This window comes from Lithobates pipiens, unplaced genomic scaffold (assembly GCF_037356315.1).
Source record: "Lithobates pipiens isolate NorthernLeopardFrog02 unplaced genomic scaffold, aLitPip1_a1.2 Scaffold_16, whole genome shotgun sequence".
In the NCBI taxonomy this organism is placed as follows: Eukaryota; Metazoa; Chordata; class Amphibia; order Anura; family Ranidae; genus Lithobates; species Lithobates pipiens.
In genome coordinates, this window is record NW_027507748.1 from 305,089,141 (window position 1) to 305,114,465 (window position 25,325).

At 40.7% G+C, this 25,325-nt stretch overlaps 1 protein-coding gene across 1 annotated transcript in view; it reads right to left on the reverse strand.

Annotated features, from left to right (window-relative positions):
• SYT6 (synaptotagmin 6) overlaps window positions 1-25,325 on the reverse strand; it is a 650,982-nt gene that overhangs the window by 274,993 nt on the left and 350,664 nt on the right. Inside the window, exon 2 of the mRNA XM_077481583.1 lies at window positions 11,624-11,978. Within this exon, the coding sequence (XP_077337709.1) occupies window positions 11,624-11,978 (355 nt within the window). The remainder of the gene's footprint in view (window positions 1-11,623; window positions 11,979-25,325) is intronic.

Genomic DNA, 25,325 nt, shown 5'->3' on the forward strand with positions numbered 1-25,325 from the left:
GTCATTGCAGTCTTGAAGTTTAAAAATGGCGCAGCCGAGATACAGAGTCCTGCGGCTCTCGGGTCCTCTCGGTGGCTAAGGGTCCTCTCGCAGTCCCGAAAGTAGCCGAGTGTACTCGGCTCGGCTCAAGTCATGCCCAGTCCCCCTTATGTCCATCATAGGGCAGGACTGGGCGTGACTGTGAGCAGAGCCGAGTACACTCGGCTATGTATCTTGGCGGGGCTCCTTATTGAGTGGGGCCCATGGGCTTGAGCCCAGTCAAGCCCAATGGTAAGTCCAGCCCTGGTCATGTGCGCCAGGTTGTCGGACATAGTGATTTATGATGGAATTACAACAAGGACTTTTTTGGGAATATCTATATTTTTTTTAATAAAGGACTTGTCAGATGTTTGAGTCTTTATTTATAGGTTACTTCTTTTTTTTGTGAATGAGTAGGGTTACTATTCACCTCCTATTCATTCTTGTGGAAGGGGGGTGAGTTGTTATCTGGGGACCCTTATCACTTATTATTCAAGGAGGCTTCCAGATTTTGATAAGCCTTCCACCTGCAGACTCCCATAATCACTGGCCAGGGTTGTGGGGAAATGGCCTTTTGTTCTTATCAACATGGGTACTCATCCCCCACTTTACTGGCCAGCCTGCCCAGACTGCTTTGATTAAGGGTCTGGTGTTGATTTCTATAGGGACCTCCCACATTTTTTGTATTTTGGGGGGCAAATTCTTCCTCATTTTATGCTGTATGATGTGCTGATGAGCAGATCCTATGGGGGTGCTATTAAAAATAAAAATAAAAAAAAGAAGCTACAAAGGAAATGTCATTTGTTGGCGATTTTAAGCACTTTTTTTTTGTTAAATGTCAGTGCTGCTGCAGGTTTTTCTGTACATGTGTTCCCCTTCGCGCAAATGACTAGGACTCCCCCAGGCATGTTGCTTCGGCATTTGGGATGCTTCACTTTAAGCATGATTCGGGAAATCTCAGAATTGTGTGGGTTCACTAGTCTGCTTCACATGCCTTAGATTGCACCAGATTATGTACAAGATTTGCATCTGCCTGTGTGTGTCTGTCAAGCTAAATTTGGGTGAGTCTCCCTCCAGTGGCATCCAGCTGTATTGCATTCTGTAATATCTGTACCACTGCTGGTTTAATCTTCCCAAAGTGAGTGCTCTGCTCATGCCTCCTCCACCAAACAAGGTTTTTACTTGGTTAGTGAATCTCTGTGGTTGTGTGTACTTAACATCTAGTGGCAGCGGTGAGAGATTAGGGGACTGCATATTAGTTTACAGTTGTAAATTGTGTCTGGATAGGGGAACTATGGGTTCTTATGACAAACTGTTAGCATACTGGTCAATGTTCAAGGTTGTGCAACGAACAGCATACCTTCCATACTGATTGGCCTCCTACGTTCCTGCACCCTCATTATCCCTATCCATGTCATGGTGGAGTCTCACCCTTCTGAAAAAAGATCAGACTTTTTTGTATGTAAGGCTGTACTCCAAAAATACAAAAAATATATCTAGGCAGTGAGTTCCCCCACTCACTCTACAAGGGTTAAATGATTCATATGTCTAGGGGTAGGTCTGCTTCCAGTCCTCAGCTTTTCTCTCTGATGATCTGGGTTGTAGGTAGGCCCTCGCTGTCCTCATGTGCAATACAGGACTATTCATCCTGCATGAAGGCAGAGCGCCTAAGAGAAGAATCTTAGGGGGATCAGCCACACTACATAGAGGGTTCCTGCCAGGGCAAAAAATAAGGCAAGTATTGCACCTAGAAAGTTGGAACAAAGTACTACATGTACTTTGGCCCTGAGTGTAGCCTTGGGCTTAATCCATTTTTCTGAGACCAATATAAGGAATACTTCGGCAGCAGCACTGACATTTAAACAGACCTTCTTCCTTCTTGCAGTGCGCTGCTACCTTTCTTTTGGAAGTGGTTCAATATGTACAGTAAGGTGACTGAGACTTAAAACAGCCCCCCCAACACCGACACACAAAATACAAACATACATAACTTACACATGATCAATACATATAATGTATATAATATATAATGTATATATAATATAATTGGTGTACCAACACACTAAAAACCCATTCACACCCGTGGGTACACAATATAGTGTGCATAATGAGCACACACTGGTGTGCTTTGTGCACAGGTGCTACAGTGCATTGATACATGATGTCACATTGTTTTTTTTGTTAAGGCACAATTAAAAATCTGCTAATATTTTCTTATTTATGAACTCAAAACTGTTTTTTCTCCTTAGTAGGAACTTTGAAAGGTATAGTATGTTTGTGTATGCCAAAATGATTTTAGTGTATTTTTTTATTGAATATATCATTTTGATAAACATTTGCACTAACTACAATAAGACCTACAAAATCAGTAGCACCATCTTTTTATTTTTTCAGTTCTGTGTTCTTAGAAAATCTTTAGGTTGGGGGTTATTTTACAAACTCGAAAAGCTTTAGATGAAAAATTATAAACCCTATTTTTACATAGTTACATAGTAGGTAAGGTTGAATAAAGGCATTGTCCATCCAGGTTAACCTGTGTAGATGCACGCATGTCAGTAATTATTTCCCATATCCCTGTATGTTGTGTTTTTTAAGTTGCACGTCCAATAGTTTTTTAAAAATATCCATACTCCCCGCAGCCACCACCAATTGTGGAAGAGAGTTCCACGTCCTTATTGCCCTGACAGTGAAAAACCTCTAGCGCAGTTTAAGGTTAAACTGCTTCTCCTCCAAACTCATTGTGTGGCCCCGTGTCCTTTTACACTCCCTGAGACTGAATCGTTTTTTTTCCATGTTGGAAACACCATTGAGGTATTTGTAAATCGCTATCATAGCTCCTTTCATGTGTCGCTTCTCCAGCGAGAACAAATGTAGTGCTTGTAGTCGTTCTTTCTAATTGAGGTCCTCCAGTCCACTTATTAATTTTTTTGCCCTTCTCTGGACCCTCTCCAACTTCAGCACATCCATTCTGGGGACTGGTGACCAGAACTGGACAGAATACTCTGGCTGGACCAGAGGTTTATAAAGTGGCAGGATTATAGTTTTATCTCTGGAGTATATCACCTTTTTTACAGATACTAAAATTGTGCCGGCTTTGGTAGTTGCAGTTTGACATTGCATGCTATTGCTCAGTCTGTCTTCCACTAGGAACCCCAGATCTTCCTCCATCCTTGATTTCCCTAGATGTTCCCCACTTAGTGAGTAGTTTGCGTTTATGTTTTTTGTGTAAGTTGCTTATTTACAGTTTTTATAATCCCAATATTTGCCGTTTTGCAAAAAGGCAATATATACAAATATTCATTAACTCAATGCAGTTTTATCTTTCAAATTTAGTAGGAATTTAGTAAATTATATTGTGTTTGTGTACGCTAATATTTATTTTAGGTTATTTTTTATCAAAAATATAATTTTGTTAAACATATGTGCATTTTATGAGACCTATAAAATCAGCAGCACTTTCTTTTTATTTTGTCAGTCCTGTGAGGTCAGAAAATGCATGATATGGTTTAAAAAGAAAAGTGTAAGTGAAAAAAAAAGGGAAACAAAATGCAAAAATGGCCTGGCCACCTGAGTTTAAAAATGGACCACAGGGTCTGGCAAGAAATGAGCTAAAGAAATAAATTAAGAAAATTAGGCTTACATGCACACACATACAAAAACAAAATTACACATGTGATAGCACAGTAGTTTTGTCCGGTTGGGGTAAAGTATAACTTTTAAAACAGCCAAGTTGCAAAGCATGTTTCTTGATGACCTGTAATATTCACCCTGTTTCTTCGGTACATTGTATTGTGGTACATTATGTTTTGTCAGTATTGAGTGTTTTTATTGTAAGTGATAGACTGTTACTATAGAAACATAGCTTTATATGATGGTTGTTAATGGTGGTTGTTAAATTGTAAATATAGCATTGATTTTCTACTAAACAATGCTTGCTTAGTATATAGTTTTGCTCCGTAATAAAGGATGTTTTATACATGGTATACATAATTTGCTCTTGTGATTTTTTTTTTTGTGATATGAGTGTTCAAGTGCTCAACAGGGATGGATTTTGAATTACTACCGTATATACTCGAGTATAAGCCGAGATTTTCAGCCTCTTTTTTGAGGCTGAAAGTGCCCCCCTCGGCTTATACTCGAGTCATCGCTGTCTGCCTGCTCGATCAGCGTGTCGAGCAGACAGACAGCGGCCATTCTATAATTCAAAAGCCGCGCCTCCGGCTCCGCCTTCGCCTGTGATAGGCGGAACACTGAATTTCCCAGCAGCCTGTGTTCCGCCTATCACGGACATCGTCTCATCCTCGTACTACGGACGAGGATGAGACGATGTCCGTGATAGGCGGAACACAGGCTGCTGGGAAATTCAGTGTTCCGCCTATCACAGGCGAAGGCGGAGGCGCGGCTTTTGAATTTTACAATGGCCGCCGAGGCGCCGACGAAGAGCGGCGATCCTGGCAAGGCACGGGACGGAGGCAAGGCAAGGCACGGCACGGGACGGGACGGAGGCAAGGCACGACACGGGACGGAGGCAAGGCACGGCACGGGACGGAGGCAAGGCACGGCACGGAGGCTCGGGACACAGGTAGGCTGGACACACACACACACACACACACACACACACACACACACACACACACACACACACACACACATGGACACACACACACAGGGATGGATGGATGGAGACACACACACACAGGGATGGATGGATGGAGACACACACACACAGGGATGGATGGATGGAGACACACACACACAGGGATGGATGGATACACACACACACAGGGATGGATGGATGGATGGAGACACACACACACAGGGATGGATGGATGGAGACACACACACACAGGGATGGATGGATGGATGGAGACACACACACACAGGGATGGATGGATGGATGGACACACACACACACAGGGATGGATGGATGGATGGACACACACACACACAGGGATGGATGGATGGATGGACACACACACACACAGGGATGGATGGACGGACACACAGGGATGGACGGACACACAGGGATGGACGGACACACAGGGATGGACGGACACACACACAGGGATGGACAGGCATGTCTCACCCTCGGCTTATACACGAGTCAATAAGTTTGCCAGTTTTTTTGGGGGTAAATTGGGGGCCTCGGCTTATATTCGGGTCGGCCTATACTCGAGTATATACGGTATGTTGTACAAAATTGTACTTTGGGGATTACTTTCAGTTGTTTTCCCTTCTTGCGGATATGGAAGGGATTGGCTTTCTTCAGTAGTGTGCAGCGATGAGCAAGGGTTAGAAAGCTGCAAAATTATGCAACGGCAAAGGTACACTGTGGTGTCCCCCTCATGCCATGCCCTTTCAAAATGTGTTTCTTTCACATGTGAAATAAGACAGCATGATGTCCTGTTCCTATTTGTAAGCCCAGTGTACAAAGAAATAGAATTGCCCTGAGTTCCCTCAGAACACCGCTATTTATTACAGAGAATTAGGATTTGTTTTAAATAGAATTATCTCAGTTGTCCACCGGCAACCATTACTATCACATTACTACAGATATTCTCTCATGTGTATTTATGCATTTACTAATCAGTTTTCTAATGCAGATCCTCTCATTTGATATTGACCCTTGCCTTTAAAGGACTGACCGGTTATTTTTAGGATTACATCTCTGTTCTATTGGTGTCAATACCTATCTAGATGTGCTTTTTTTTAGTGTTCAGTGTGTTTGATTAAGGCTAGGTTCTCACTGCTGTGATACAATTTTGATCCAATTTTCAGTATGATTATGTAGTGCTATTTGTATGCAACCTTGATGCAAATTCGATATGGTTTACATATTCTATGGAGCCAAAATCACACTGGAATCAAGCCAAAGTAGTACAGAAACCTTTCCAAAATGGCTCTGTGCCGAGTCACATTGATGTGAACAGGCACCATTTAAAATAATGTGACTTAGGGAATCTTTCTGTCTTGGTAGTAGCCATAAACATTCATCTTATCTTGGTGGTAGCCATTTGGGTATATTTTGATGAGGCAGTATAACTTGGTCAGGGAATCTAGTAGAGTCTTATTTAGCTTTCTTAATCATTCTGCCATTAAAACTGACTTCCACCTTATAATAATTCAGCATATTGTTACATATCATACAGTCTTCATTTTGCTTGTGTTATAAGAGAACTTGTACTGTGTTATATACAGTATATAAACCATTATGGATGAACTGGTTAAACTTCAAACCTACAAAATGCTGTGGTTGGAATTTAAAAGAAAATTCCAGGAGATATTCAATTACAGTCTTACAACGTAAAAAGATTAGAAATCCAGCTTGTTTAGCAATCGTTGAACAGATAATATGTCACTTTCACTTGTGTACATCGCATGGAAACACCTGAACAACGTGATGGCATCTAATGTTATCTGACAGCTTTCCCCAGGACCAATATTAAAACATTCTCCCAGGAACATAACTAAATTAATGCGACTGAGAGTGTGTTGACAGGTCAGCTTGTTTAGATTACCAGACAAAAACGGACGTTGGCAATATTGGACTTTAAGGGAAAGGTTAAGGTATAATGCTTCCTTTTAATCAACTGCAGACTGATTCAGATTCCAGTGAATACAATTGGATAAATGAGTACATTTTGTCTTTTTTAACTGATATGTTGAGAGCAGGTCCTGTAGTATAATTAACTGCACATACGTCTTTGCCTTCTATTAGAACTAAGGATGTTAGACCTTGGTTATAAAAGGGAACATTCAGAACATGTTTTTCATAAATGATAAACAAACATCTTGAAATCCACTTAATCTGATGCAAATTTGTAGGGATTTTTTTTTAAAACATTATTCTTTTAAAAAAATGTGTAGGCCTTAATCACTTTAAGACCACCCAACTGGAAAAAAATATGTCATGGTTCTGAAATGGAATACCAGGGTTTAGGCTGCAGCTGAGTGCCAGAATCCCAGCAATATAATTTTCAGCAGCCGCTGCTCTTTCTGATAAAAGTGATCCGAGTAGCTGGCTGTTGAATCACTTTTGGACATGGGGGGGGGGAGGGGTTGCCAGGCTTCAATTTAATTTTTTAGGGCCTATGTTAAAAAAAATAATATATATATATATATATATATATATATATATATATATATATACATTTATATAAACAGTATCTCACAAAAGTGAGTATACCCTTCACATTTGTGTAAATATTTTATTATATCTTTTCATGTGACAACACTGAAGAAATTACACGTTTCTACAATGTAAAGTAGTGAGTGTACAGCTTGTAAAAACAGTGTAAATTTGCTGTTCCCTCAAAATAACTCAAAACACAGCTATTAATATCTAAACCGCTGGCAACAAAAGTGAGTACACCCCTAAGTGAAAATGTCCAAATTGGGCCCAAAGTGTCAATATTTTGTGTGGCCACCATTATTTTCCAACACTGCCTTAACCCTCTTGCGCTCCTCCACCTTCTATTCGGAAATGTCCCATAGATAATCAATAGGGTTTAGGTCTGGAGACATGCTGGGCCAGCTTCTTTAGCAAGGCAGTGGTCATCTTGGAGGTGTTTGGGGTCATAATCATGTTGGTATACTGCCCTGCGGCCCAGTCTCCGAAGGGAGGGGATCATGCTCTGCTTCAGTGTGTCACAGTACATATTGGCATTCATGGTTCCCTCAATGAACTGTAGGTCCCCACTGCCGGCAGCACTCATGCAGCCTCAGATCATGACACTCCCACCACCATACAAAAAAAGACAAAGACAAGTGGGACTTTATATGAGGCATGCACCCTGGAGATAATAGATAGCCAATAGCCAATAGATGCTCTCCTTCTTACATTATGAGCCAATAGATGCTCTCCCTTTTACATTATATTGTCATCTCCTGTTTACTCTATATATCAGCTGGACTGTGCCAACTGAGTATGATTGTAACTATTTACTATGGATACACGTCGTGGTGAATATGGCTACTTACAAATGTTTATAATATGAACCAATTTGTTGTTTTACTATGGGACTGTGAGCCAAATAGTTGCCCCCCCTATGTCTACAATTGTAACAGTACATGACTCTATATATCAATTGGTTTATATATAACTGAATTTGGGATATAATTAGTTGTCATAGAGATTTTCCCTGAATGAATTTGTTGTTTACAGCATTTACCGTATGAATTGATCATGTTGTTAATTACATTTTTGTTACAATATTAGAGACCTCTGTCTGATGAATTTGGGTTTTTATAATATTTATAATATGAACTATAATATTCTTGTGTCATTATTAAATTTTTTTTTTATATAATTAAACCTTTTAGTGCCAATTGATGTCATGTGATATTTATATGCAACGTTTTTGGTTTTTTATATTACTTTAGGTACCTATCATATTCATTATCACCGTGTTATCTCTAGGGTGTATGCCTCATATAAAGTCCCACTTGTCTTTGTCTTTTTTTGTTTGGTTCAAATTATCGGGGATGGTCGTGCTTGGCTCTACACACCTTGCGCTTCATATAAAGTCCCACCTAGTTGTTTGGTTTTTCCAAACTCCCACCACCATGTTTGACTGTAGGCAAGACACACTTGTCTTTGTACTCTCTTGACACCATCTGAACCAAATAAGTTTATCTTGGTCTCATCAGACCACAGGACATGGTTCCAGTAATCCATGTCCTTAGTATGCTTGTCTTCAGCAAACTGTTTACAGGCTTTCTTGTGCATCATCTTTAGAAGAGCCTTCCTTCTGGGGCGACAGCCATGCAGACCAATTTTGATGCAGTGTGCGGCATATGGTCTGAGCACTGACAGGCTGACCCCCCACCCCTTCAACCTCTGCAGCAATGGTGGCAGCACTCATATGTCTATTTCCCAAAGACAACCTCTGCATATGACGCTGAGCATGTGCACTCAACTTCTTTGGTCGACCATTGCAAGGCCTGTTCTGTGTGGAACCTGTCCTGTTAAACTGCTGTATGGTCTTGGCCACCTTGATGCAGCACAGTTTCAGGGTCTTGGCAAACTTCTTATAGCCTAGGTCATCTTTATGCAGAGCAACAATTCTTTTTTTCAGATCCTCAGAGAGTTCTTTACCATGAGGTGCCATGTTGAACTTCCAGTGACCAGTATGAGAGAGTGAGAGTGATAAAACCAAATTTAACACACCTGCTTCCCATCCACACCTGAGACCTTGTAACAATAATGAGTCACATGACACCAGGGAGGGAAAATGGCTAATTGGACCCAATTTGGACATTTTCACTTAGGGGTGTACTCTTGTTGCCAGTGGTTTAGGCATTAATGGCTGCGTGTTGCGTTATTTTCAGGAGACAGAAAATGTATACAGGTTATACAGGCTATACACTCCCTACTTTATATTGTAGCAAAGTGTAATTTCTTCAGTGTTGTCACATGAAAAGATATAAAATATTTACAAAAATGTGAGGGGTGTACTCACTTTTGTGGGACACTGTATATATAGGCACTAATAGGCAGCACTAATGGATACTAATAGACTGTACTGGTGGCTACTGATGAAGTGGCACTAATGAGGCAACACTGATGGCCACTGATAGACAGCACTGATTGCCAGCACTGATGGGCAATAGTAGGCAGCACTGAAGAGCACTGAAAGGTAGCACAAAATATTGACACTTTGGGCCCAATTTGGACATTTTCACTTAGGGGTGTATTCACTTTTGTTGCCAGCGGTTTAGACATTAATGGCTGGGTGTTGAGTTATTTTGAGGGGACAGCAAATTTATACTGTTATACAAGCTGTACACTCACTAATTTACATTGTAGCAAAGTGACATTTCTTCAGTGTTTTCACATGAAAAGATATAAAATATTTACAAAAATGTGAGGGGTGTTCTTACTTTTCTGAGATATATAGACACTAATTAATAGGCAGCACTGATGGATACTAATAGACTGTACTGGTGGCTACTGATGAAGTGGCACTAATGAGGCAACACTGATGGGCACTGATAGACAGCACTGATTGTCAGCACTGATGGGCAATAATAGGCAGCACTGAAGAGCACTGAAAGGTGGTACTGATGAGGACTGGCAGACTGCGCTGTAGCCATCACTTTGCTGTAGCGGGGTCGGCAATTGGTTAAGGACATGAGTTTGGTTTACCAGACATAAGGGTCTGAAATACCCATAGCAAGATGATCTAGAGGATGTGGGCTCGCTGATGTGTTCACACCAGCCTATATGCTCTTCAGCATCATTTTAAGGAGTATCCACAAACCAGAACACAAAGACATGAGAAGTTTTTGGATAAAGTACCTAAAGAAGCGACATAGCAAAGGAAATGTAAGTAAAGTGGAAAATGTGTATGGGGAAACTTCTTTTTTTTATTGATTTGTTTTAGTAATTCTGTATATTTAGATTTTTACTGATTATGAATAAGGATATTCTGAAGTTTTGAACGCAATTTTTTTAAATTACTGGTTGTTGGATAGATAGATAGATAGATAGTTAGATAGATAGATAGATAGACAGATAGATAGATAGATAGATAGATAGATAGATAGATAGATAGATAGATAGATAGATAGATAGATAGATAGATAGATAGATAGATAGATAGATAGATAGATAGATAGAATGTTTACTGCTTTGAAATCAATTGCCAAGTACATCCACTGCATTGTTGTCCCTACTAAACCAAAAACATATTGACAAGACATAATAATAATTGAGGAAGATTCAGGGCTACAAGTCATCTTCATAATATTATTACTTTTATATTCTATTGTTCCTAAATTATACCTGCTAGTATCCTTAAGATACCAAACATGCTCCAGAATGTGAATATAAGGACTAGCGGTGCCTGCACATACCCTATATGCGGTCTTCAGCACCTAGGGTTCCTTTATTCCCAAGGTGTTATAACAAGCATGTTTCAAAATGTCCTTGTAGTATGAATCTATGTGTTGTCATCTCCTACCACCTTTATGTTTTTATGGAGCGGGAAGTGTTAAAACATATGTGTTATAGCATCTTGGGTGTTGAGTCACCCAGGTTGCATGTAAAAGCATTCACAGGAAATTGGTCTTTGTAATTCTAGAGACTACTCCGTACCTTTATGGTGCTTACAGGTGTATTCTAGGGCAGGATTATGTAAAGTGATATACCTGCATCTGTATTCTGCATGTAAATAACCAGCCTAACCAAAGGCACTTGGCTGGAGCCCAGGGTCTACAATTTTTATTTTGATACTGTTGCTGTATGTTGTGACATGTCAGGAATTTAATTATACAGACAAAATGTTAATAAAAGGCTCACTTTGAGGCATGTTATGGAGTACTGTGTCAAACTAATACAATACGTATTGTAAAAAATACATATTGTAGACATACGTAGACGCTCTGGCCATGTTTAATTATGTCCTTGTAAACTTATATTTTGATGTTATGTGCAATTCTTTCCTTTTTGTAAGTGTGTCTGTACTTTTTAACTCTAATAATACCCTGGCTCTACCATTTCTGAAAATGCAAAAAGGTTTGTTTTGTGTGGTCATTACTGATGTAAATAGTACTTAGAGTAATTTTCTTCTTTAATATTACTAAATGCATGACAAAGGCTCACCTGGTAGAAGAAGCTGGCTCAGTCGCCTGCCTCTGTATTCTTGTGCGCTTAATGATGTGTTCCTTCATGGACTTCTGGACCTCTGCTGGTATATCTGGTGAGGTGTGACTGATTTTAACAGCTGCCTCCAAGAAACCCAAGTTGCTTGCATCCTTCAGCTTGTCTGCCATGGCTTCCTTGTCACGGGCGAACCCGGTGAAGGTTGACACGTTCTGCGGTGCTGCTGCCGAGTTAGATGACACTGCCTTGTTCCTCCAGGGCACCCACCACAGCTTCCAAAAGAGAAAGAGAAAAACTGCCACCAGGGCCAGGCCACACACAATAACTATCACTGCAAGGAGGCTGACGGACAGGTCTACAAGGGTAAAAATAGCAGGAAGTGACATTGACAGAGAAGAGGGGGGAGGACATGAGACAACACCAGGGGCAGCAGAGAGAAAAGAGGGGAAAAGAAAAGAATGGTAGTGAGAAAAGTGTCAAGGTTCGAAGAAAACAAAAAGATGTCAAAACAAAGTTTTTCAAGATTAATTAAGTGGGCGTTTGAGTTCGTCAACCATGTGTGACGAAAATAAAAGGACAATGCAGACTATTCATGAACATGGTATGAATAATAAATAATTTGAATCATCAAATTAAATGATATATCAGTTCTGTAAAAAGTTCAAGTAATATGTTATGACCATGTTACTTAATTAGCCTCTGTTTCTTCTACAACTTCTGCTTCATGCTTTGACTGGGAGGCATTACTAAAAAGATCATAGCAAGTTTCTATTCCTGTCATGGGACTCTTGATTCTAGAAGTGGAGGTACTGAACACAGCAAATCAGATTCCAGATGTCAATGTACTTGTGCAGACAACACATAAAAGAAAAATGTATTGGTTCTTATGGTTGAACCTGCTGGAGGTTGTCTTTTGGCCATGCATATATGAATGAAGTACCAAGCTCATTCATGTCAAAGGGCTATGTATTTAGACAAGCGTAAGAACTGATGCTCCTAATTAGGTAGGAAAACCAGTTCAAATATATCACCTATAATTGCTAAGGGCAAAACAGTTTACATTTGCCCTAGTTGTATGCTTAATCTTGTAGAATACCTTTTTAGCAAGAAGATGCTTTTTTTTATTTTTTAAACCAAGTTACACTTTTGTATAGTACATTTTTACACCGCCTAACCTAATTATGCTTTGGGCTGGCAAAGTAGTACAATATTGAAGAACGTCACTTACATAAATATAATTATTACAAATTGTAAAACATCTGTACTAAAACAACTATGTTTTACACTTTCATTCTTTCTCCTGTTATATGTGTAGGATATATGTATAAAATTTATAAAAGTACATCATACTAATTTTTTTATGTTTCAATAGTTTTTTATTGAGGGTTTACAATACAGAACAAACAAAATTCTCAACAATGCAGTTCATTATTACAACTAGTACATCATACTAATTTTTAACTTTAAAAAGTTGTTGTCACTTTACGAATACATCCTAAAGAGTAATTGAAAACACTGTGCCCAAAAGAAACAGGCAGAGGGCAAAAGACAAGTTACCAGTACTGCCTGTAATCTCCCTGGAGCTGATCTTTACACCATTAATGACTCACCATGCCATGTTCGGCACTGTGTCTCTGTGCAGAAGCAGACATGGTTTTGCTTCCTCATGTCAAAACCACCATTGCGGAGAGAACAGTGAACAGCATAGCGCTAACAATACCAAATTACAATCCAACTCTCCTGAAAGCTGCTGGAAGATTATGCAGAAACCTCCCTGTGCATCTTTTAGTATTCCTTAAAGGGAGAGGCTATTTTAGAATGATATTTGTTATATACAAAGAAGTGAGTGATTGAAAGTTTTTTCCTATCGCCTAATGTCCTGTTGACACAACAGAAATTAAAGTATAATGCTGTAGTAACACTTACCAATCTTAAAAATACTTCCTTACCCTTCCTAATACATATTCAGACTAACCTGTGTAAGAAAAAGGTGCATACTTACCTATTTTCTTGTGCCTCTTATCTGATCACATGATCTCCCCTGTGTCATTCTGCAGCTGGCTGCAAGGGAGAGGACAGAGTGTAGACAATAGCTGATAAATTCTTGAGCAGTGATGTCACCTATATACCCAAATTGGCCATCCATTGTGGGCAATTCCTGTTCTACCCTGAAGTTGCCATTGGCTGAGAACAGGGGAGCTGATCACGTGACTGGACAGGAACAGCCTGAAAATAAGTAAGCACATGCATCTTTCTTACACAGTTTAGTCATAACAGGTGTTAGGAGGGGAGGGATCATTTTTAGGATTAGTTAGTGTTATCTCAGAATTCTACTTCAAGGATATTCTCTAAGTAGTGTTTTTTACTACTTCCTATTCTACTAAGTGCTTTTATTGCAGCCTTTTTTTTTTGTGGATAGTTTGTCTTCATTTCCTGTTTAAAAAAAACAGAAGTGAAGAGAAATCTCTCAAGCCAACACACAAACAGCAATCAAAAACCCTGACTACTGTTCTAACCCCTTCACACTATCCAAAATGAAAAAAACTTTTTGGATTGAGTCCCAATGCAATCACAAATGAAATAGCTTATGGCCCATTTTGATGTATTGAAATGTCAATGTATGGTACCCGAAATACTTTGGTCCTAATTAAATAGACCATCTGGGTAAGGTAAAATCCTTCAGGAAGGTCCTCTGCAATAGGACAGATATTATACTCACCTCTTTGGTGGTCCGTGTCTCCTTCCCCCCCTCAGTTCCAGTGTTGCAGCCTGTGTCAGCCCCTCCTGGAATGTCAGATGCTTGCTTTCTTTGCGTCAACAGAGTTTCATCCTCAGGTTCCTATGTCACTGCTGAGTCTTGTGGTGACATAGGGCCACAGTGCTGGGCATCCAACACTCCTGGAAGTGTTAAATACTGGAGCGTCTTGTGGAGGCTGCAATGCTATGACAGAGTTGAGGTGGGAGCAAGGGCGGACTGACCATTCGCTCACTCGGGCACTGCCCAAGGGCCCCATGCCACCAAGGGGCCCCATCAGGGTTGCCAGGCTCAATAAAACCAAGGACAGTATGTAAAAATCGGTGTTTTTTTTTAAAAATACCAAGATTATAGCTGCCCCGTCTCTTCAGTACCTTTTCAGTGTGTGTATGTGTATTCTGTGTGTGTAATCTCCTGTTGCCCGAGGACCCTATAATCTTCTCCTATTGCCTTGGGGCCCCATAATCTCCTATTGCCCGGGGCCCCATGAGTTGTCAGTCCGCCCCTGGGTGGGAGACATGGGTCACCACTGCCAGGGAGGTGAGTATAACACCTGTTATATTACTGGCCACATTCCTTTGAGATGGTCTTTTACTTTGACCAGATTGCTTTAGCAATAACCTGCAAGGATTTGGGAAAACTGTATTGCAGATTCTGACATACTGTACTTCTATGATGTTACTGCCTCCCCACCCTCTTGTCCCCTTTTAGCTGTTGAAATGTTTCCAAATAAGCACCTAGGATGATTTGCATTTACTATAATATGTGCTTATGTTCTGTGTTGTAAAAAAAATTGCATTCACAGCATTCTCTTTGATTTTTACACACTTCTCAGAAGTTGAACTAATAGTGCAGTAAATCATACCAATGAAACAAGTACCCTAAAATAATTATAACAGTTAGCTTCATGAGGTTTGTTTCATTAGAAAATTTGTTGCACTGGGATTTTGACCTTTCTTCTATGTCTAAAGGAGTGCCATAAGTCATACAAATACTGAATATAATTTGACTTCAGGTTCTGTACCGAGGGCTGGAAGAGAAGCAAGTACAACACCATGTACAGACACTTCTAAGCTCCACTTTTACTTCATTAGCTATAGCAAGTCATGGGTGCTTGTGAATAGAACTACTGTAGAATGGGATTTTTATATTCCTGGTACGGTAATGATATGTTGTAGAAATTATATGTGTTACAATAGTTTGTTATTTACATAGTTACATAGTAGGCGAGGTTGAAAAAAGACACAAGTCCATCCAGTCCCACCTATGTGTGTGATTTTATGTCGGTACTACATTGTATATTCCTGTATGTTGCGGTCACTCAGGTGCTTATCTAATAGTTTTTGGAAATTTTCGATGCTCTCCGCTGAGACCACCACCCGTGGAAGAGAATTCCACATCCTTACCACTCGCGTGTCTTATCAAACTCCCTTATGCGGAAAAAATGTATTTCTATTGTGGGGTCATCAGTACAGAATTTGCATATTGAAATCATATCTCCTCTCAAGCGTCTCTACTCCATAGAGAACAAGAAGAGACAGAGGCTGGAGCCGCTGTGCTTGGCACATCGCTGGATCGGATCAGGCTCAGGTAAGAAGAAACATGGGGGTCTAGGGGGGAGGTGCAGCAGAAGGTTTTTCACCTTAATGCATTAAGGTGAAAAACCATGAGGCTTTACAAGCCCTTTAAACATTAAGCTCTTTTTAGACTAACTTGACTAGACTTTGCTCCTGTTGAAGACTATTCCACACTTTCATCGCTCTTATAGAAGGGAACCCTTTCTGTATGCAAAGGTTAAATCTCTAATGCCGCACACACACGACTGGACTTTTCGAGGGACTAGATCCGATGGTCTTTCCGGCGGACTCTCGGCGGAGTTCCGACGGACTTTCCGAATGAACGGACTTGGCTACACACAATCACACCAAAGTCCGACGGATTAGAACGTGATGACGTACGACCGGACTAGAATAAGGAAGTTCATAGCCAGTAGCCAATAGCTGCCCTAGTGTCAGTTTTTGTCCGTCGGATTAGAATACACACGAACGGATTTCTCGGTTCGGCGGAGTTCCAGTGGAAAAATTTAAAACATGCTCTATTTCTAAAGTCCGCCGGATTTTTGGCAAGCAAAGGTCCGATGGAGCCCACACATGATCGAATGAGTCCATCTGACCTTTGCTGTCAAAAAGTCCGGTCGTGTGTACGTGGCATTATCCTCCAGACAGAGTATTCCTGTGCCAATTAAATTGATGACACTTTAGGTTTTAATATAATTTTCCCTTTAACTAGTCTTGGAAAAAAATTAAAAAAAACTGTCGTAATGATAATTAAATGTATACTCTTGTGTATTTTACCCACAAAACAGCTCAGAGAATATATTTATTGTTTAAATCGTATGTGTTATACGTATTTAAGCAAATACCTTTTTTTTTAAAACGTAGGATATTTAGCTATATAAATGGAATCATTAGTTCGATGACAGGAACCAAACCATATTTTCAAGCACTTAACTATCTATTTTACTACACCGTGGTGTAAAGTATACATGCGAGACTCTTTGTTCCCAACAAGCAATATTCTTAATATACTTATCTTCTTATAGGCTAAAAGATACAGCCTTTGTTTTAATTTATTCCTTGCTTTTTTGTCTATTACCATGTTAATAGGATTTTGTAAACCATAATTTCTTTGGTACAGGCTTAATGACTAAGTAAATCCATTGAGGCTATTAGTCCATAAGCAGTGAAAACATGTTAATTTGTACACCACATGAAATCAAGTAAAATGGGGATGAATAGGGGATGGGTTTGATACTCATTCCCAATGCTCACCAGGCCAAAAAAAAACCTCCAAAAAATGTTATTTGTAGACAGTTTCTACGGTTATTACAGTATACATTATAGAGCCTATGGTATGCTTTAAAATGAATTCAATAAAATAGAATATGGATGCTACCATTGCTGACTGTAGTGATTCTCAGTTTGACTCTCAGTTGTTACAGATTTTTATACAGAGTTTGTTATGCAACCGCATATTACCCTGATTGAATCAAATAACTATTGCTGTGAAGAGTCCATGTTTCTGCAGCTTTCATAACCTGTTTTCCATTTTTTTTTTTATTATAAGTTTGTAGCTGTTTAGTTAATTCCAAGTTACAGTTACTCCCTCACTTTGTAAAACTGGTAGACTTTTACCATAAATCTATGGAATTAACACATGGCTTCAATTAATGCATTTTTTTCTCTGGATTTCCCCTGGGACATTCTTAGTATAATCATATTGTTTGAAATCTGTCATGTAAAGTATTTGAACACCATCTTCACCCTTAGGACAGGTTTGAATGCCGATCAACATATTACATGCAATTAAACTCACTGACGTAGTGTGAAGGGGTACAGGAGTTGCCATGGCGAATCCGTATTTAGCTCCGGGGGCCCCGTGGCTCCCTGCTCTCATTGTACATGCTGTTTTTTTCACACACAAATTCCTGGAAACAGAATTGAGGTCTCATCCATCTTGTGCCTCCCAGGGCCACAGCTGAGCTCTATATTACAGTCCAGAGCTTCTAGCTTGCCTTCTTCCCAGACCTCAGACCACACCCCTCTGCCCACCAAACTGAAATGTGGACTGATTTTGAGAGGTACTCTGATGTGATGATGGGGGCTCTGATGTGATAATGGGGGCTCTAGTGTGATAATGAGGGCTTTTATGTGATGGAGGTCTATATTCCAGTCCAGAGCTTCTAGTTTGCCTTCTTCCCAGACCTCAGACCACACCCTCTGCCCACCAAACTGAAATGTGGACTGATGTTGAGAGGTACTCTGATGTGATGATGGGGGCCCTCATGTGATAATGGGGGCTCTGATGTTATAATAGATAGGGGACTCCGATGTGATAAGAGGGGACTCGGATGTGATAGAGGGGACTCGGAAGTGATAGAGGGGACTCTGATGTGATAATGTGGGCTCTGATGTGATAATGGGGGCTCTGATGTGATATAGGGGACTCTAATGTGATAATGGGGGCTTTGATGTGATAATGGGGGCTCTGATGTGATAGAGGGGACTCTTATGTGATAGAGGGGACTCTTATGTGATAGAGGGGACTCTGATGAGATAATGGGGGCTCTGATGCGATAATGGTGGCTCCGATGTGATAATGGGGACTCTGATATGATAATGGGGGCTCTGATGTGATAGTGGGGGCTCTGATGTGATAATGGGGACTTTGATGTGATAATGGGGACTCTGATGTGATAATGGGGACTCTGATGTGATAATGGCGGCTCTGTCCATTGCTCTACTGACTAACAATATCCACTAAGGTGGGCTAAGTTTAGATTTTTGCAGCATCATTTGTTTTATTCTCTCAGACCCCTTTCACACTGAAGAGAGTGTTCAGGTGTTTTGGTGCTAAAAATAGCACCCGTAAAGCTCCTGAAAACTGCCTCTCGTGCCTCCCCAGGGTGAAAGCCTGTGGGCTTTCACACTGGAGCAGTGCGCTTGCGGGACGGTGAAAAAAGTCCTGCAAGCAGCATCCTTGGGGCAGTTTGGAAGTGTATACAGCGCTCCTACACCGCCCCTGCCCATTGAAATGAATGAGCGGGGCTTCCGAAGTGCTTTGGATGCCCCGCAACACATGCGTTTTTAACCCCTACTTGGGGTTAAAAATGCTAGCGCCCAAAAAACGCCACTAAAACAGCAGTAAAGCGCCGCTAAAACAAGCGGCGATTCAGTTCGCATTGTGCACTATACAAGTATTTCATTCATTCATTCATTCATTCACTGCTGACGCGGAGCGGCCCCAGTGTGAAAGTGGCCTAAGTTTTCCCTAATATTAAGTTTGGCCTTGCTGGTTAATTTATTAAATAAGGATGCTGAACCCTGGAGATCTTTGATAACTTTCATATTATTCAGGTAGGTCTCTACTCCTCAGAGGTTGTCTGCTTACCCAACCTCTCGATTGGTTATCCAGGAAGAGGTTGCGTTTGGGCTTCATATGCCCACACTCATCATGGCAACGGCCAGCAGATCTAAATCAGGGCTCTCCAAACTATGGCCCTCCAGTTGTTCGAGAACTTCAATTCTCATCATGCCTAGTCATGTCTGTGAATGTCAGATTTTTACAATGCCTCATGGGACATGTAGTTCCACAACAACTGGAGGGCCGTAGTTTGGAGATCCCTGATCTCATAAGATTAAAAAAAAAATATGAATATTATCCACTAGCAAATATACATATAGTTTATGTGTGTTATTCCTGCAGTGTGAAGGGATGCCTGGAAAATAAATAAAAATGTCTGTGGACGTAACTCTGCTTTAAGTTCTCAAAACTGAACAGTAAAACTGTGGATTGAATTTATAATAAAAGGTTTATTAATGTTTTGTTGTTAAAAACCAATAAAAGTGCCACGGCCATTTTTTTGGCAAACTCCTGTTTTGTTTATTCGTTTTGGTTGTATCTGGGGAAGGTGTGTGGTTTTCGGGTGGGCCTGCAATCTCAAAGCTGAACTGCATGTCGTGCTTACATATTATATACTACTAAAATCCAATCACATGTCAGCTTTACTTGATTTTCAATCAGCTTAAGGCTCAGTTCACACTGTGACTCTGTGTGACTCAAGTCACATCAGAATTTGCACTTGTGTGAACCAGCACTAATTTGGACATCAACGTTTTACATATGTTTGCAAAGACAGAGACTTCAGTATCAATTTAACCTTGGATGCCTAACACAAGTGTTGTAACACAGTGTTTCTCAATCTTTTTCCAGTCAAGACACCCTTTAAAATTACACACAATCTCGAGGCACCCAATTCTAAAATGTAAAAAAAAAAAAAATGAAGCTAATAATTTTATGCCGTGCAAGCCCCACACGAGTAGGACACCCAACATTAAAAGTTATTTATGCTTGGTGTCTGACTGGTATTCCAGCATTTATTCTTCCTCATTTTTTTCCCTCTCGCAGCTAACATGACCCAATGTTGACAGGGAGGGGTTGGACGGGGGGTGGGGTAGGTCAAATAAAGATGCTGTGTAGGTGCCTGATGTTCTTATCAACCAATGAATTTAGTGATTGTTAGGACACTGGCTGCTGGCCTGCACAGCGCCCAAGGTTGTGATGCTCCACAATGAAACCCATGGCTTTGAGTAAGCCACCGCTGAATTGTACACAATTTTTAGGCATTGGCATTTTGCCAAGGCTCCCCTGAAGAACCCAGGTGGCACTCCTGGGTGCCTGGGCACCCTGGTTAAAAAAGGCTGTTCTAACACACAGTAAAGAAAGCCCTCAGGAACCTAATGGAGCCATCCCTTTGATTTCCACATAGGAGATATTTGGTATTAAGAAAAAAATAAAAATCACAATCTGATTTTGACTCCTACAGGTCTTAGAGGGTTTTCATCAACTAGCTCACTAACTGATGCTATACACAATGTTAAAAGGGCCTTCTATAAATTGGGGGTGAATAACCCCTGCCAAATATTACTATTTTGTGTTGCTTTAGTTGCCAAAATCCATATTGCCACAAAGTAGATAACCACAACCCTTTCCATAAAAACATTCAAGTATTTGATCAATTTGTTCATGCTAAGAAAATGAAAACCAACTTTATGACAGTATTCCTTATGCCGCGTACACACGATCAGACTTTCTGGTGGACTTGGTCCAGCTGACCAAACTCCGTTGCACAATTCGATCGTGTGTGGGCTGCAGCGGACTTTTTCTTCCCAAAAGTCTGGCGGACATAGAAATAAGACTGGCTTCAAATTTGTCTGCCGGACTTGGCTTTTAGCAGACAATCTGGTCGTCTGTGTTCTAGTCCGATGGACTAAAACCGACGATAGGGTTGCTATTGGCTACTGGCTATGAACGTCCTTATTCTACGTCATCACGTTCAAATCCATCTGATTTTTGTAGTGATCATGTGTGGCCAATCCGTTCGTTTGAAAGTCCGACGGACCTCAGCTGTGAAGTCCGTCAGATTGTCCGCCTGAGCAAGTCTATCAAAAAGTCCAGTCGTGTGTACGCGGCATAAGAGTTTGGCAGCCACGAATGGACCATTCATGCTTTCCGGGTTTATATAATTCTCTACGAATATGCACTTCTTCTCAAGGCTCATTGAAATTTTGATGCGCTTCTGACCCCTAAAATCTCTGACTAACAAAAAAAAAATTTTTTTTATTGTAGAATCACTAAAGAGTTGATTTATTAAAACTAGGTGCAAAATCTGGTGCAGCTCTGCATTGAAACCAATCAGCTTCCAGGTTTTTTGTTAAAGCTTATTTGAACAAGCAGACGTTTGAAGCTAATTAGTAGCTACCATGCACAGCTTTACGAGATTTTGCAAATCAACGCTTATGATTCTTATTCCCTTATATACATTTGGAATAAAGGCTTTGCATGAATAAATAATAGCTGATCATTTTAATCATCCCTGCCAGTGGTTTACCTCATCCATGTAAACTCTCTGCTGGAGAGCTTGAGCTTGTGAAAAACAAGTGGAAGCTAGTGCAGCTCTTGGGTGTAAAGGATAAGTTTAACTTAAAAAAAAAAATGAATGCACATCTATTTAGAGGCAAAAAAATGTGCATGTATTATTTTTTTTACTTAGAGACTGTAAAGCATTGCACCCGAGTGCCATGCAGGACTCCTGGAGACTTGTCAGTGTATCTGTCTGCTTATACCTCATACGGACAGGCAGTGCACACTGACAGGAAGAGAGAAAGAATTACAACAGTGCTCATCAATGCCATGGTAGTTCATTGCCAACTACAAGCAGACAGCTGCAAAGGCAATTGGTACTTGTAGTTTCCCATCCACAGATCTCTGTAAATGAATGATGCGGCCAGATGGGCGTTTTTTTTTTAAATAGTGACAGTGAGTTCAGGGAAAAGATTACTGCCTGGTGTCACTAGAGGCAGCGGAGCAGGCAGCAGCTGCAGGAGTGTAAACTTTACATATTACACCCTAAAAATAGGTTGAACATGTGACATGTTCCCAAAGGAGAACTTATCCTTTCATACTGCTTTAAAGTTTAGTCAAAATCTAAAAAAAAAAAAAAACAGCACAAGGCACATTATTATTGATTGGATCCTCCCCCTACCCCCGCTACCATAATCTTCCAGTGCTGTGGGGGTTAATAAAGGTGATGGACTTGTGAGGAAAGTACCTGATTATACTTGTCCCTTTGGCCCCACTCCTCCATTCATAGAAACAGTACTATTGCTTCTACGAATGAAAAGTGAGCAATGAACCGAGGATGAGCAGATGATTTAAAGATGTGATTGACATGTGTGTCTTGCTCCAAGGTACAGAAAATGCTGGTCTCTAAGACATCATGTATCATACATTGGTTGATTTACTAAAATAGTAAATGCTCTACACTTATCAAAGTGAATGTTGGCAAACAAACTGAATCTGTGTTAATTTAAATGCCCATTCAAGAATGATATCATGCGTATGGAAGAAATGTTAGCATTGGATAATTATGCCTTTGAGAAATTATTGTGCATGCCAAAGTATTGTGGTGTGTTTGGCTTCACTTTTCCACTTCAGATGCCCTTAAGGAAATGTTGCTTTCCAACAGTAGTATTGTGTCAGCACCATCTTAGTCCTCCAATAGGTATTAAAGAGATCCCTATGGCTCCTTTGGAGACTATCTTGGTTGTAGTCTCACTTGTCGGCTTATCTCCCCATTTTCTTATTACTCTTCTTCCTCTTTTTTATTTCAACCGTGTTCTAGTCATTTCTCTCTCCTCTTTTCCCATCTCTGCATACCTATCAGTGGCAGCTGGTGATCAAAATTTTTGGGGGAGGCACAAACAAACTGAAAAATTCAGAAACAACAGCAATTTCAGCCTCACTGTGCCCATCAATTGCAGCCACTGTGCCATCAAACGCAGCCATTGTGCCATCAAATGCCGCCTCTGTGCCCATCAATTGCAGCCATGGTGTCCATCAAATGCTGATTCTGTGCCCATCAAATACCACCATGGTGCCCCATCAAATGCTGCCACTGTGGCCATCAAATACCACCACCGTGCCCATCAAATACCGCCAATGTGCCCATCAAATGCCACCACTGTGCCCATTAATGCTGCCACTGTGCCCATCAAATGCCACCACTGTGCCCATGAATGCTGCCACTGTGCGCATCAAATACCGCCACTGTGCCCCATCAAATGCTTCTACCCACTGCGCCCATCAAATACCGCCACTGTGCCTATCAAATACTGTCACTGTGCCCATGAAATGCTGCCACTGTGCCCATGAAATGCCGCCACTGTGCCCATCAAATGCCGCTACTGTGCCCATCAAAAGCTAACACTGTGATCCCCCACCTGCTCTCAGGCTGCCCAGCAAGCGGGTGGGGGGTCACAGTGTTACCCTGTTTCAGTGGGGCAGTGGGTGACGGCAGCGAGCTGTGTCCTCCATGGGTCTCCTCCCCTCCTCCTGATAGGCGTCCAATCACAGCGCTTGTCGTTTCAGTTAATCAGGTGACGGGTAACACACCCACGCTTCCTAATTGGTGGAGAGGCGGTTCAGTGTTGGAACAGCGAATATTAATTCGCTGTTCTAACACACCTGGGTGAACTGAGAGCGCAATGCTCTGTGCTCGTAGTTCACCTTTTTTGAAGCCTATTAGAGCCTATGGCTCCAATCAGGTGCTCCGAAAATATATCCCCGCTGCTGAAATTCAGGCACCCGGCATCTGAAAATGGGCCAGATGCCTGAATAGGGGGTAGTGGCGGCCATGGATAGATTCATGCAATGCATAAATCTATCCATTATCTTATAGGGGGGTGGCTGGGGGGGGGGCAGTGCCCGTGCACCCTTAAAGGATGCACCGCCAAGATACCTATATACCATTTATGCCACCGTAATTATTAGTTTATTTCTTTAAACCATGGCCACATCTTTATATACTTTAGTTACATAGTTAGGTTGAAAAAAAGACACAAATTCATCAAGTTCAACTAAAATATTAAAATAAAAATACAATCCCATATACACAAACCTACACCCACAGTTGATCCAGAGTATATATGATAATTGGTTTAAATTTGTTCATTGCAGTTGTGCATTGCATTTGAGACATTTCTACATCTTAAAGAGGCTTTATTTTTATACTTGTATGTATATTGAAAAACAATAAAGATATACAGTGCAAATGATAATTATTCACAGCGCTTCACTTTTTCCACATTTTGTTATGTTACAGCCTTATTCTAAAATGTATTAAATTTATTATTTTCATCAAAATTTTACAAACAATACCTCATAATGACAACATGAAAGAAGTTTGTTTAAAATCTTTGCAAATGTATTAAAAAAAAAAAAAAATCACATGTAAATAAATATTCACAGCCTTTGCCATGACAATCAAAATTGAGCTCAGGTGCACCCTGTTTCCACTGATCATCACTGATGTTTCTACAACTTGATTGAAGTCCACCTGTGGTAAATTCAGTTGATTGGACATGATTTGGAAAGGCACACACCTGTCTATATAAGGTCCCACAGTTAACAGTGCATGTCAGAGCACAAACCAATCCATGAAGTCCAAGGAATTGTCTATAGACTTCTGAGACAGGATTGTATCAAGGCACAGATCTGGGGAATGGTACAGAAAAATTTCTGCAGCATTGAAGGTCCCAATGAGCACAGTGGCCTCCACTGTAAATGGAAGAAGTTTGGAACCACCAGGACTCTTCCTAGAATGGGCTGTCCGGCCAATCTGAGTGATTGGGGGAGAAGGGTCTTAGTCAGGGAGGTGACCAAGAACCTGATGGTGACTCTGACAGAGCTCCAGCGTTTCTCTATGGAGAGAACCATTTCAGTCTTTGCCGATGACACCAAACTATGCAGTGGAATAACATCCTTACAGGATGTCTCCAGTTTATAAACCAACCTCAATGCTCTGTCTAATTGGGCGACTATGTGGCA